Here is a 14,904-nt window from a genome sequence, read left to right on the forward strand (position 1 = left end):
GTCATGTTGAGGATGGTCTAGTTAACGGTGCATTTGGAACAGTGACAGGTGTAACAGGTGGCCAGCAAGATGCAAGTGATGGTGCAACTGTCTTTGTGAAGTTTGATAATCCAAAGGCAGGTGTGCTTGAAAGAGAAAAAAGTGCAGTTCCTAGTAGTCTACCAGAGAATTCAGTTCCGATTCGTCAGATTGAGGACAACTTGAAGAAATTAAGTAAAGTCAAACGCTACCAAATTCCTATCAAGCTAGCTTGGGCCTGCACAGTACACAAAGTACAGGGCATGACAGTTCCTGAAGTAGTTGTCTCCATGAAAAATATTTTTGCATCAGGTATGGCGTATGTGGCCTTGAGTAGGGTATGTTCCATAGGCGGTCTTCACATTACACACTATAAACAGGAGTCCATCTACTGTGATGAGGCAGTGCAGGAGGCAGTTAATAAGATGAAGCATTTCGAATCTGTATCCAACCCATTTACAAATGTTGGTGACAGATCTGTCGGTGAAGTGTTGAACATTGTCCATCACAATACTGAAGGACTTACTAAAAAGAACTTTGAAAGTCTGAAGTCAACTTGTTTGGTTGAAGCTGATATCATATGCCTGACTGAGACATGGCTGTCAGAAAATGTGCAGTCCTCCCAGTTTCAGTTGGAGAGTTTCAACATGTTTCGTAAAGACAGATCAAGTGGGCATGCTTGCGAGGAAGCTTCTAATGCGACAAGGAATTCCAGTCGTGGAGGCGTGGCAATATATGTACGTGACATATACAAGTGTTCTGAAATTCCCATCCCAAATGATATCAGTCTAGAATGTGTGGTTACGCAAGTTTCTGCTGACTGCATGCCTGTGAAACATCTAATTGTAGCCATTTATAGACCCCCAAATGTTCGCAAAGACTCATTCATATCCAGTTTGGAGAAACTCTTGGGGCACTTGTCTGCAGTGGAAAGAAGTAACACAGTGATTCTTGGTGACTTTAATGAAAATTTGATGTCAAGTGAAAACAAAATGATCCTTTCTTTCTTGATGCAAAATGGCTTCAAACAGTTGATAGAGTCTCCTACAACTGAAAGATGTACTCTCATTGACCATGTGTACATTTCACAACTGTCAGCTGTTGTTAATCATGGTGTAATACAGACATTCTATAGCTACCATGATGCTGTATACTGTACGTTGTGTAATGAGAGATAAAAGAGAAATCAGAGTCAAAAGAAGGGAGTGTGTGTATTGTACCAGCTCGGGCCTTGTCGAGCTGAGTGGAAGGTTGACAATCTCTATAGTCACCATGATGCTGTGTACTGTACGTTGTGTAATGATGAGATAAAACAGAAATCAGAGTCAAAGGAAGGGAGTGTGTGTATTGTACCAGCTCGGGCCTTGTCGAGCTGAGTGGAAGGTTGACAATCTCTATAGTCACCATGATGCTGTGTACTGTACGTTGTGTAATGATGAGATAAAACAGAAATCAGAGTCAAAGGAATGGTGTGTGAGTGTATTGTACCAGCTCAGGCCTTGTCGAGCTGAGTGGAAGGTTGACAATTTCTATAGTCACCATGATGCTGTGTACTGTACGTTGTGTAATGATGAGATAAAACAGAAATCAGAGTCAAAGGAAGGGAGTATGTGTATTGTACCAGCTCAGGCCTTGTTGACCTAAGTGGAAGGTTGACAATTTCTATAGTCACCATGATGCTGTGTACCGTACGTTGTGTAATGATGAGATAAAACAGAAATCAGAATCAAAGGAATGGAGTGTGTGTGTACTGTACCAGCTCAGGACTTGTCGAGATGAGTGGATGAGAAATGGGAGTCTATGGTGCTCCATAATTGAGAAATACTTGGCGCCAGCTTCCGCCCTTGCCACACGGCACATTCAGTGGTGGCAAGGGGGATGGGGAATGACAAAGGTTCCCGCTCTGGCTCTTGCCAAAACTGGTAAGAGGGAGCCTGGTGGATGCCTGTGAATGAAGTACTTGGCGCCAGCTTCCGCCCTTGCCACACAGCACATTCAGTGGTGGCAAGGGGGAAGGGGAATGACAAAGGTTCCCGCTCTGGCTCTTGCCAAAACTGGTAAGAGGGAGCCTGGTGGATGCCTGTGAATGAAGTACTTGGCGCCAGCTTCCGGCCCTTGCCACACAGCACATTCAGTGGTGGCAAGGGGGATGGGGAATGACAAAGGTTCCCGCTCTGGCTCTTGCCAAAATTGGTAAGAGGGAGCCTGGTGGATGCCTGTGAATGAAGTACTTGGCGCCAGCTTCCGGCCCTTGCCACACAGCATATTCAGTGGTGGCAAGGGGGATGGGGAATGACAAAGGTTCCCGCTCTGGCTCTTGCCAAAACTGGTAAGAGGGAGCCTGGTGGATGCCTGTGAATGAAATATTTGTTGCCAGCTTCCGGCCCTTGCCACACGGCACATTCAGTGGTGGCAAGGGGGATGGGGAATGACAAAGGTTCCCGCTCCGGCTCTTGCCAAAGGACAAGAGGGAGCCTGGTGGAGGCTCAGTGATTGGGAGCCATGTGGATTTATGAATCATTTTTGTTAATATTAATTCATCCTTTGGACTTGTTTTTAGAATTTGTGTAGATGTTATACCAAATGTCACTCGTTTGACTTCTATATGATTGCTTAAATTTCATTCATGTCAATCCTTTTTGATCCTGTCAGTTGTACCTTTTCATTTGCAAGTACAAGTTGTGTATATGTATTTATTATACCTCTGTTGCAATATTCCTTTATCATTCAAAAGCATTGTGCATTAACATTTTGAAGTGTCCACAAATGTGTAAAACAAAGATTGACATGTCTCTGTTGTTTTTTTTCAGCAGTGAGAACATTGTGCTCATGACACACAGCAGGTAGGGCCTGTTTTCTTGTCGCTAGACTTCCATGTACAAGTAGGTGTAGACTGTAGAGACAAGTGCAGAATTGGGATCGAAGAGAAGGTTTATGTGTAACACAAACACATTGTTATCTTCTGGCAACAATATGTATACTTTCCAAATCAATGGTATAATTATTTCATCAAATATTTGATTGATGTCTGCCTTGAAATGCCAAATCTCACTCTCCTGTTTGCATTGTTAAGATGAGACCTCTAGAGAAGAAAACAATTGGTCCATGAGAAGCTGTATTTGGAGGAGGCACACAGATTTTGTCCCAGGCAGCAACAGATTGATGGCAGATTGTAAATAGTTGTGGAAATGTGTACTGTTTCCAAATCTGCCTATAGTTTGATGTTTCTGCTTTGCATTGAAATTTGCAATTCTAACTTCCCTGTTTCTGTCCTCCATACCCCTCTACAGAAGAGAAGCAGAGCTTGGTCTATGACTGTATGTGGAAGAAGCAGACTGACTTGATTCCAACCAGCCAGAAAAGGACACGTAGATATTGATCGCAACCAATTCTGAAAAGATTTATATATTTTGACGGAATTGTAATTTTTCTGCAAATAAGATCTATTATGTAGTTTGCTATTTTCCCAGATTAACTTTAAACAATGTAAAAACTTAAGCTCAAATTACATTGTATTTACATTAAGTCAATCAGATTGTGAGAGCAGACAAGTGTAAAATTGCAATTTTGTGAAAGTAAAACTGTAAAAATTGAAAGATTTTTTCTTTCTTACTGTTTGCTGTCTGTGTGTGTGTATGTGTGTGTGTTTGTAAGAGAGAGAGAAGAGATAATCATTCTGAACTTCATCCCACTTGCTATCCAACATGCCATCACCATTTCTTTTTTTAATACAAGAAGACCAGAGACTTCATCATTGTCAAGACATGTATACCAAAATTGCAAAGGCCCTGGAGGTATATACAAAATGTATCACACTCAGGCATTTCCATACAAAATTTTGTTCCAATACCATGGCAATACAGAGGGGCCAAAAATGATACTAAAAATGGCCAAAAATTAATCCTCTTGAAGTGATGTATGCCAAAAATGTTTCGTTCTACCGTGTATATGTCGAGGGCACCCTTATACCAAATTCCATGTTATTCTATGTGTGATTGTGGAAGAGCATTGTTGCATCGGCAGAGGGGCGGAGTGAAAATGGTGCATTTGCTCATAAGTAAATGTCGGCCTTTCTTGTCGTTCATTTCGACAAGTTTCTGTTAGAATGTTCGATTTCTGCACGGGTGATTTTGAACAGTTCAATTTTGCATGGGAACGGGTATGGCTGAAATATGCTGTATTTGCTCTGAAGCAAATGTCGGCCTTTCTAGTTATCTGTGAAAAGTGTACAGTTGATCTTTTCCATAGTATATAATAGTACAGATCTTCAGGGGCAAATCTACAAGTACTAACGTTACACTATGTTGTGAATTGTGCATTGATGTTGGTTTTACAAGAATATATGTAATCAGGTGTGGCTTTTTTTCCTAATCAACAAACAAAAAGGATCTTCCTTTTACTCTGGGTGGCAGAACATGAAATTACACAAAGGAAATACTAATTATTGTATTCTACTGGAGGAAGATGAAACACCAACTGTTGTGCAGACCGGTGAGGTTGTGCCTTGATAGAAGGTGTCAATTTGACAGTGCTAAATTCAGTATTGGTCGGGTGCTCGAACTCGACTAATTCCACGAAGTCTGGCCTGTCAGAGAACACAATAGTCAACTGGCTACAAAGGTGGCACCAACAGACACAAAGGAGAGGATAGCAAAGTCAAGTGCAAGAAGTGTTCCCACATACATAATGAAACTGTGACAGAAACACCAGCTTGATGTATGAGCCCATAACACTGAGGAAGCCACACGGCGAAACATGTCTGTTGTGTGTCGGTTCGAATAAAGTTCCTAAACGGGGAACATGCGGCTCCAGCGTCTTTTCTGAAGATGTGGCGTAAGTGTGAACGGTTGGCTGAGGTCTCCTTCTCCACATATATCTACCAGCTTGATGTATGATTAGGTTATTTGAGACACCACACCATGGTATATGCTGTGTAATTTAATAATGTACTGTACTAAAAACAGTTTATCAGAACAATTAAATAGTCATAAACTGATTAGTTTATGTGGAAAATAAATGGGACTTTAAGGTTATAACAGACGTATAATTACTGCAATTGCTGCATCCTTTTTTGAACAAAAAGCATACAAAACATTGAGATATATAAAACAGACGTCGTGCAAACATACAGTGGCTAATTAGCTTTGTTCATCAATATTATGTATTAGCTGATTACCTCTAAGTATAAAGATAGAATGTGATCCTTTTGTCTAAATACAATGTGCATTAACTTTATATGTATTTGTACTGATAATGTCATTGCAGGGCTGCCATATTGCATCATATCCAATTGGATTTTGTTTTAATGCGCTTCGCTAAAAACGGCTAATAAGCATATCTTGATAAAGAGTTAAAAGTGTAGTACAGTTTGTTTGGAGAGGTCTGCTTGTATGAAGATTAGTTATGCTTGTGACAACCTTGAATAAGTGCAGTAACTAAGCTGCCCTTGCCTTGTGTAAATAAGCAGGTAAGCCACGCTATTGTCTGCTGTGGATATGTAATACCAACGTTTAGGGTCGCATGACGTGTTGCATCTGTAGAAAATAATACAACACAATTTCCGTTTGTGATATAAAAACTTTTTTTCTTGAAGTAACACGGTGCCTTCTTTATTAATGTGTGAAACACTAGCATGTTGTGTGCGTGTTGTGTTCACGAAATAAAAGTTTGATTACCATACAGTACTACGTACTAATAGTATAGTAGCATCGAAGTTCCGGGTCATTCTCTCATGTTATTCATTTTTTTCAAATTCAATTTTGGAAGAGTCCATGTTTGCATAAAGAGGGAGAGCGGAGTGAAAATAGCTGAATTTGCTCCTAAGCAAATACCGGCCTTTCTAGTTGCATCTATTTTTTAATGCTTTTCACAACAGTTGGCGCAGGTGAAACAGGTTCAAAAATAACAAAATACACAAATACAATACAAATCTTCAATAGATATTGATGTAACAGATGAGCCAATAGTTAAAGATTAAACAATTAATTCGACATCTAAATAGAAATCTACATAGACATTAACATTGACAAAAAAGAAACAAATTAATAAAGTAAGCACAATGGTAATGTATGATAAAATACCATAGTGTGAAATAAGCGAGACTTTACAAGGCAAGTGGGGATTTTTGTATGAGTTAAAGGTCTACTACGCAGTTATTTGCGCTTCAAACTGAAAACAAAAAAATCCATTTTCCGGCCATTTCTTTATATAGTTAGTTGAATCAAGCCTACCACGTTACGGAACACTATTCAAGGCATGTCAGGAGTCAATATTTTCCCCGTGCGAGCGCGTTTGAAAACCTGGGAATCTGCACGCCCGCGCTGGGTTTCAGTCATTTTGTTTCTTCACCGACGAAATCCGAGTAGTCCCGAGTCTGCCCGAGCCTACCCGGAGATTTTGGTTCACAAGCGAGTCGTGACGTCACGCACCCGGAACTCACCGGAGATTCCTGACCAATAACCGTTGATGATTGATTCTTGTTTGAATTCTCACCGGTGCCTAACTAGGGGGGTCAACAAGTTACAGCGCGCGTAGGACGAAATGTTTGTAGGCTAATTCTCTACGTTGCAAACGTGAAATAATGACACAAAAGTGTCAAAAAGTGTCAAAAAGTAGTAGTAAATCTGAGATTTCTTAGTTCTAGAATATTTCAAATTTGAGCGCAAATAACTGCGTAGTAGACCTTTAATGCTGATGGGATCACGGTGGTGTAATTTTTTGCAGTTTTTGCCAGAGATAATCTCTCCACCGTGAATTCCTGATGCCGTGAATATACTTTGCCTTGCATTGCTGCTGTTCTATACAGAATTGTTTTACTGTGAAATCTTCCTTTTTCCTTTTATCCGCGAAATGACGTCACTTAGAGAATATTTATCAAATAATCTTCAACAACTTATTCTAACGTTTTTAAATTGTTTATGAAATATATCATTTCTGTAAGATCGGCTGAACGAAATCAATTTTTGAGGCCTTAAGGTACACAGGGTATATTTTGAAAAGTCATAATGTAGTGCACATTAGCACAGGAGCTAAAGGTGCACTCTTACCACACTTGCTTCAAGCTTGCGTCACTGCGGGGTTCGTTCACTGCGTCACACTTTTGTTATTTTCTTCATTTTTTTTATAATTGAAATATTATGTAATACGTAAAAGTATTACTTAGAAGCCGACAAAATGAACAAAAGTAAGAAAATTTCTATCTCTGAAATTCGTTGATCGAGTATCTTCCGAACCCCACAGGAATGCAAGCGTGACGTAAGTGCAGTGATAGTACACCTTTAGCTCCTGTACTAATGTGGACTATATCATAACTTTTCAAAATATACAATGTCAAGCGATAAATAAAAAAAAATCAAGCGTCACCAAAAAATGAATTTCTTTTTATTAAAAGGTAAAGTAACAAAAACAGTCCTATATGTCACTAATTAGTCCATTTGTATTTAGTTTAATCAAAAACTGTGAGCATTAAAGTTGCTGTTATCACTTTGGCAGAAATTTAGAACAAAATGACAATAAGAGTCAGAATCCTTTCCTACCGACCCTTTTTTCATGTCCTCAACTCGATACAAAACGTTGTTCGCTAGGCCAGAGCACTATTTTCTTAGTATACACTTACCTGTTTGTAGAAAGATGTTCCACAAGCCGACACAAAGGTGTTCGGGAAGTCTGTGTAGAAGCTTTTGATCTCCTGTTGGGGCAGTAGTCCTTCCAGCATCAGGAAAGTAGACTTAAAGTCGTTGACTGGCTGGTCCTCAAAGGAGACGTGGATCGGGGGATTGGAACCATACTTGGTCCTTAAGTAACGTACCATCTATAGCAAGGAGTAGAGATATAAAGTTATCCTATGTCTATACGGCAGTACCTTTTTCATTTTCATCGGCCTGCGTCATCACTTTGCTAAATAATGGTCTGGGGTAACCTTATAATACTGTGTTGTTTTGGCCTGCATACTGTTCTATGTCAGTCGTTTGTTTAGATATAGCGACATGAATTCACAAACACCAAAAGCCAAACTTTTGCTCTTTTAAATTCCCTATTAAATGAGAAGAAAAGATTAAACTAGAACGATATTTGCAAGTAGACACATCATGTTTACCTTAGCATGGTCAGGTCAAACAATCAACTGCTCTATTTGGTTTTACTTAGAAATATTGCTACGGTGCCCAGCCTCTTCAGGTCTATCCTGCCACTTACTACATAATGTAATCGAACGCTATAGGATGTCTGCTATTCCAGTAACCATGGCGACAGTTCCGGGTCGAGGACCTCATTTGTTTGGAGCAGAAGAAGAACAAGAGGAAGAAACAGAGCAAAAGCAATAATTACGTAAAGCATGAACTTGCAAGTTGAACGCAATGTGCAGCCATATTTGAAATCATGTCTAAGTGTATTCACGCCGAGTTGATAAGCATTAAGTAATTTGTGACAAAACATGTACCTCATACAGCAGAGGCATGTCGACCCCGCCGTCTGCAGACCCGTAGTCCACGATGTGAAATGTGCTATGAGGGTTGATGTCCATGGACGTCAGGGCTTCCAGGGCGATGGGGATACACTCGTACGCAGCAAGGCGAACAGTTGTTTGAGACTTGGTGTACGCACCCGTGCCTTCTGGGCCGTATGGGATATGGCTGTGTGGCACCGCTGTCTGTTAAACACGGCGTAAGAAATCGGGTAATTAGCTGTAAAGAAACGCCAAGTATGATGAAACCCGTATCAAACAATCCAACCATAGCTGCAAACACACTACCAAAAAAAGTAACCTTTGGTAAGTTAGTAATCCTGAGTAATACATGCAATCCAATAGGAGAGTTGAGGAAACAAGTATGCAATTATCTCAAGAATAAAAAAAGTTCAAGCCATACATTCTTACCCTCAAATGATAGCCTACTATGTCCAGTCTCATCAAATTCATTTGCCGGAACTTCTATACGGCTAGTCTTTAGAAACACCCCCCTAATGGGAGCCCTTGGATGGGTCCTTTGGGCTAAAAACAGCATCCAGGGGGTGATACCACTACCTCATGGTGTGCCAAAACCCCAAACTGGTTAAAGGTCATTATTTATAACCGATTCAACAGGTTTAGGGTCTTTTCTACCGCTGCCACCCCCAAAATGCCCAAGAAAGGCTTTTCAATGGTTTAAAGCCTTGTTTTATTTGGCCGGGGGCTCTAGGCTCAGGCGCTTATTGTTGTGTCTCCCCTAAAAATGAGCGGTGACAGAATTTGTGGGTAATATGTCAAAGGTGGAGGCTCATGACTTGTTAATACTTCTGGTCTAGACTATTGTCTTGATTTGTATCCCAATGTCCAGACGTGAGTTGTTGATGTTTGATCAGGGGCGCTTTACCTTTGACATACTCACTTGACATATAGTACCTACAATTCCTGTCGCTGCGTATGCGTACTCAAAAATGTGACCTGCCTATTCTTAGACTGTGTCATGTCAACATGTGAAGCATAAGTTTCTCAATTTGCCATTGAAAGAATCCTATTTAGCTGCAAGGTGCAGTTAAATGCTACCATAAATATGGTTTGTTTGAGGTTCTGGCATCTTGCCAACAAATTGAACGTTAGCTGACCTTAGCTGCGTCCAGTTCTCCTTCCATTTTGGTAGCTCGCTTTCTTCTGTTCCTCCAATGCTTTAGAGGGAACTAAATAATAAAAAAATAGTAAACATGACAGGGAAACGCAGTCATAACGCCAAAATCGTATTCAACAAGACTCGAGTTCATAGCAGAAGCCTTTCTGTTAGCCATTACTGTACACTGTATATTGCAAACTGTATAAACAACACATAGTGCTAGTTACACAACACGTGGAAACGCAGTGAGATAACGTTTACGTGATAAACCGATGAGTAAAAATCTTACCCCTTGGCTATTGTGTCAAGCGGTCTTGGTTATAGAAATGAGATTGTAGTTCAAGGCTAAAGGGTATCACAAAGTAAATGTCATTGGTCGAAACCATCGTGGTCGAAAGGAAGGGTATTATTTTTTTCATATTTCATATTTCAGATATCTTTGTATTTTACATAAAATTGAACTCGACGATATTGTGTAATTTCTAAAAAGATTCTCAATTATAATAGTTTTGATCAGATGGTCAAAACCATTATTGTCGAAAGGGGGAGGTCTAGCCGTGTTATTTTCATATATCAGATAATATTGAATTCAACGATATTTCGTAATTTCTGATAGGTATGGATTTTCTGTGATCCAACTATCCTGTTTAACAATGTAAAATGTGGACACATTTAAATCTTAACAGAGTTTCATATCATGACATATATAGTTCTGTAAGCCAAAGTCAATCATTTTCATATCTAGCTTTTATATAAAGACTTTTGATAATCTTTCCAGAAGGCCCGAAATATCGTCCAGTTCAATATTTATTGGAGATGAGAACTACCCCTTACCACAATGGTACCTACCAATGACATTCACTTACCCTTTGGCCCGGAACTGCAATCTTGTTTGAACCTGTCTAACTAGTAGCCAATGTACATATCCTGAACGCATGGTACTGTACTCGAGAGGTCAAAATTTCACTCTTGGGATGTTCGGGTAAATACAATCTCCTTCTGTGGATTTTGTATACATTTTTCGTGTTGAGAAACTATGTATTTTTTACATGTACTATTCACATGCTTCTGCATTGAATTCTAGTTTCTTGCATTAAGTGTTGGATACAATTTCGGCGTTAATGGCTATATTCAGATATCATTTTGACTCGCTATTACGTAGTTAGTTACAGCATTGAACAACCAGACGCAAGCAAGTTACTACAATGGACGCAGAACTCAACATAGCAAAGGTCAGCTGAAGTTCAATTTGTTGGCCACGTTACATGCCCACACTTCAAAGAAGTCACTCTATAACTATAAAAACATTGACCGTACTGAGTGTGCATGACGATCAGCAACAGGAATTGTAGCTAACTTGTAGCTAACAGGCAGCTAACTTGTACATCTTTGTTATATAATATAGGAATCTTGATAACAATGTCCTGACGTGCTGTTAAATATGTCTACGTATCCTTCACCTTTGAGACATCGGGCCATGTTGATTTGAATATATGGATGACATCCTCTGGAGGCCCCAAACTGATGCGAGCGTCCAAATAAAAATGTTTGGATAAAACAAATTGCATTTATGAGTTCTAAGTGGTCAGAAAGGTTGGAAAATGTATGAGTAATGCAGGTGTATTAGTATGCTATACCGTATGATATCGTATTTGCATTTTTTTTTACCTTGGAATTGATGTTGACATTCTATGACATTAGTATACGTTTTCCGTTAACATTTTTGCAATTTATGACTTATCTATGCTCATCATCTCTGTGAAAAAAATGAGATATAGTTTTGAGTATGTCTAGGTGTGTGTGTGTCTGTTTGTTCGTGTTTCCGTTTTTTCCGGTCAGCATAACTCAAGATCGTCTGGATGGATTACAATGATATATGGTATGTGGGTAGGTGTTAGGAGAAAAAAAGGTCAATTTCGGGAACCCTGGTATGTGACCTTGGTACTGCAGCAGAAATTCTTTTTTTTTGTGGTATCTTTTGACCTGGATGTGCTGTTGTCTTGTTCTGCAGCTGCTTTAATTTTTGTATGATTTACTTTTTTCTTAGAACGGCCGAAAATAGAAGCGCATGCGGACGTCATCTATAAAATACTAATAATCAAAATGGCCTATCCCGAGTCCTGTCATTACACATGCGTACTCGGAATCGTATATTTTAAAACCAGGAAATTTCGACATGGATTATCTTTTGGGTAGTGTGCTTGCAGCTATGAAAGGATTGTAAAGGATTGTTATGATATCTAAGGCATTATAATATACATGTAACGTTATTACCTGGCGGCGTTTTTAATCAGATAAATACCCATTGTGCCATGACATGTTTTACAGACAGAAGTGCCACACAGCCACATCCCATACGGCCCGGAAGGCACGGGCGCGTACACCAAGTCACAAACAACCGTTCGCCTTGCTGCGTACGAGTGTATCCCCATCGCCCTGGAAGCTCTGAAGGCCATAGACGTCAACCCTCTTCACACCTTTCACTTCGTGGATTACGGGTCTGCTGACTGTGGGGTCGACATGCCTCTGCTGTATGAGGTACTGTAAATGCAGAAATGTTCGCGGTGGATTTATGTTCGCGGTTTTCGCGTCGGCCATTTCACCGCGAATTTAAAACCACCGCGAACATTTTTCCTGGGCATTGAGATACTACAGTGCATGTTGCTACCGCGAAATTAAAACCACCGCGAAAAGTCCCTTTTCCCGCTACAGCGAAATTAAATCCCCGCGAACTTACATGCATTTACAGTACTTTTTTTTTAAATTACTGAATGCTTAACCCTATCCAGACTTGCGGGCGTAGGGGAGGGGGTGTTGCCATGGAAGCTGGTCTCTGAAAGGCAATAATTTTACAAAAATCGCTAATTTTTGTTTAAATGGGATTTTAAGATTTTCTTGCTAAAGTACAATTGTTTTGATATATCTTCAATATTTAACATATGTCAGTGTGACATTTTTAATTAGAAATTCATAAATTATGCTAATGTGATGACGTAATTGGTCAAAATCCAAGATGGCCGACAATATCACGATGAAAAGTATAACCAGCTTATTTTCATTAGAATTTCATTACTACTTGGTATTTTCTTACAGATACCATTCATGCGAACGTTTTTAATCCGCTTTCAAGGGATTTTGGGTAAAAAGTTGAAAAAGATGTATCTTAAGATATTGTATGTTGATAATCCAAGATGGGGTTAACATCATGTTACCTATTTTTTTTTATTACTGTCTTTTAACAGGAAAGTTCCAAAGTTTGACTTTTTCATTTTCACTAACACTATTTGTGAATATATGTATATCTATATATATATATATATATATATATATATACATATATAACGTTAGCTATATCTGAACAAACTACTGACATAGAAACGTATACACGCGAAACCTACACTGAAGTATTATCAACCAAAGTAGCAACACAGGTAGGTTTAGAAAGGAGGTGTCATTTAGACATAGGATTACTAATACAATAGCCCTTCTTGTTTAAGATTGTGCGATACTTGAGGACCAAGTATGGTTCCAGTCCCCCGATCCACGTCTCTTTTGAAGACCAGCCATTCAACGACTTTAAGTCCACTTTCCTGATGTTAGAAGGACTACTGCCCCAACAGGAGATCAAGAGTTTCTACACAGACTTCCCGAACACCTTTGTGTCTGCTTGTGGAACATCTTTCTACAAACAGGTACGCGCGAAAGACCAACTTGCTGACATCATTCAATATTTGGAGGAGAAATAGATACCAATGAACAATTTGGTGACGTTTTCCGCCTGCAGTATTTTTTCTTGCTGCTACGTCACTTTAAATCTAGATATTTTATAAGGAGAAATAATTCATTATGTTGTGACGCTTGAAACATCAAATGTAATGCTTGTTATGAAAAAAAAGTAGGATGATGTTACCAACGTGCGATATATGCTGATAACTTGACTGTAGTTTATTCCTATGATGATTCCTACGTTTTCTGCATTGATCGTATATTGTTGCATATAATTGTTTATAAATATCTACTTACCAGTAGGAGCTAAATTCAAAATAGGATCAGGCAGTCAAATGGATAAAGTATCACTAAATGAAGGTATCCCCTTGGGATGAACGAAAAAGGAAGATTTAACAGTAAAGCAGTACTTCATATGCATATTCACAGATTGATGGATTCACTGTGGTAAGGTCAGGGTCAAAAATGCTAAAATTAGACCATCACGAGCATATCAAGATTTATAGTAAGAACATATAAAAAAGTTCACATTATGTTCTTCTATATTCTATGTCTAGTGCTTCCCTCCATTGTCTGTGCATTTCGGTTACTCTTCCACTGCTGAGCATTGGCTACAAGAGAAACCTTGCCACCTGCCTAATGCGACCTTGCACAAATTTGAGACGGATGGGAAGTCGAGACAACTCTTTGCCGTCCAAGCCGCCAAGGATTGGGAGCTGTTTCTTCTGCAGAGAGCAAAAGAACTCGTAACAGGTTCGTTTTAAGTACATTCCTACAAATCAACGTTTCAGTAAACACAAAGGTTTACACGAAACAGTGAACAGTAAATGTCTTCATTTTGATTGTTGTTGTTGTTGTTTTTGCATATAATTGTGTACATCTTTACTTTAGCCTGCAGCAATAAGAAGGGGGGCTGTTAGTGACACACACACACACACACACACATTCACACACACACACACACACACACACACACACACACACAAACGCTGCTGAAATTATAACCTCATTTACATACTTCATGGAGATAATATTTATTGAGTTATCAAATGTCTATGCTAGGGGGCCATTTGGTTGTTGCTATTCTGAGCCACAAGATGCTACTCTTAAATGTGGACCCTTTTGCATCGACTCTGAAGGCCTTTGTGGACGAAGGAACCATAACCGAGGTAAATCATGATATATTCATTTTCTTAATCATTTGCTAAGAATTGATAATTATACTAATTAATAATTATATAACAGATGATTTAGATAATCTTTTGTAGTAAGTTATAAATTGACGATAGATGTTAATCGTATACTGCTATTTATGATTTAGGCTATATGTTTTGTAATGTTATGATTTAGAAAATACATTCTGATTGGTTCCGGTGCCTGGTCAAACAACTAAAACTTTTTAACACCGGGTGCTCAGGAATTCTATGTGTTATCTATACAGCGCCATAAGGCCATGTTGATTTGATTATATGGATGACATCCTCCGGGAACTCCAAAACTGATGCGAGCGAGCGAATAAAAAAAGTTTGGCCAAAAAAAAAAACTTGCCTTCAGTATGAAATCAGTGGCCAGGAAGGTT

General features: G+C 39.2%; 1 protein-coding gene and 1 long non-coding RNA gene across 2 annotated transcripts in view; one reads left to right on the plus strand and one right to left on the minus strand.

The window, feature by feature from the left end:
• LOC118420194 (clathrin heavy chain linker domain-containing protein 1-like) overlaps positions 1-1,425 on the minus strand; it is a 9,690-nt gene extending 8,265 nt beyond the window's left edge. The window contains exon 1 of the mRNA XM_035826907.1: positions 1,382-1,425. Coding sequence (XP_035682800.1) covers positions 1,382-1,425 — 44 coding nt within the window. The remainder of the gene's footprint in view (positions 1-1,381) is intronic.
• Positions 1,426-2,379: 954 nt separating this feature from the next.
• On the plus strand, positions 2,380-3,614 carry LOC118419864. Its single transcript, XR_004831665.1, has 2 exons — positions 2,380-2,861; positions 3,309-3,614. It is a non-coding gene; the product is annotated as an uncharacterized LOC118419864 (long non-coding RNA).
• Positions 3,615-14,904: the final 11,290 nt, after the last annotated feature.

This window comes from Branchiostoma floridae, chromosome 7, assembly GCF_000003815.2.
Source record: "Branchiostoma floridae strain S238N-H82 chromosome 7, Bfl_VNyyK, whole genome shotgun sequence".
NCBI lineage: Eukaryota > Metazoa > Chordata > Leptocardii > Amphioxiformes > Branchiostomatidae > Branchiostoma > Branchiostoma floridae.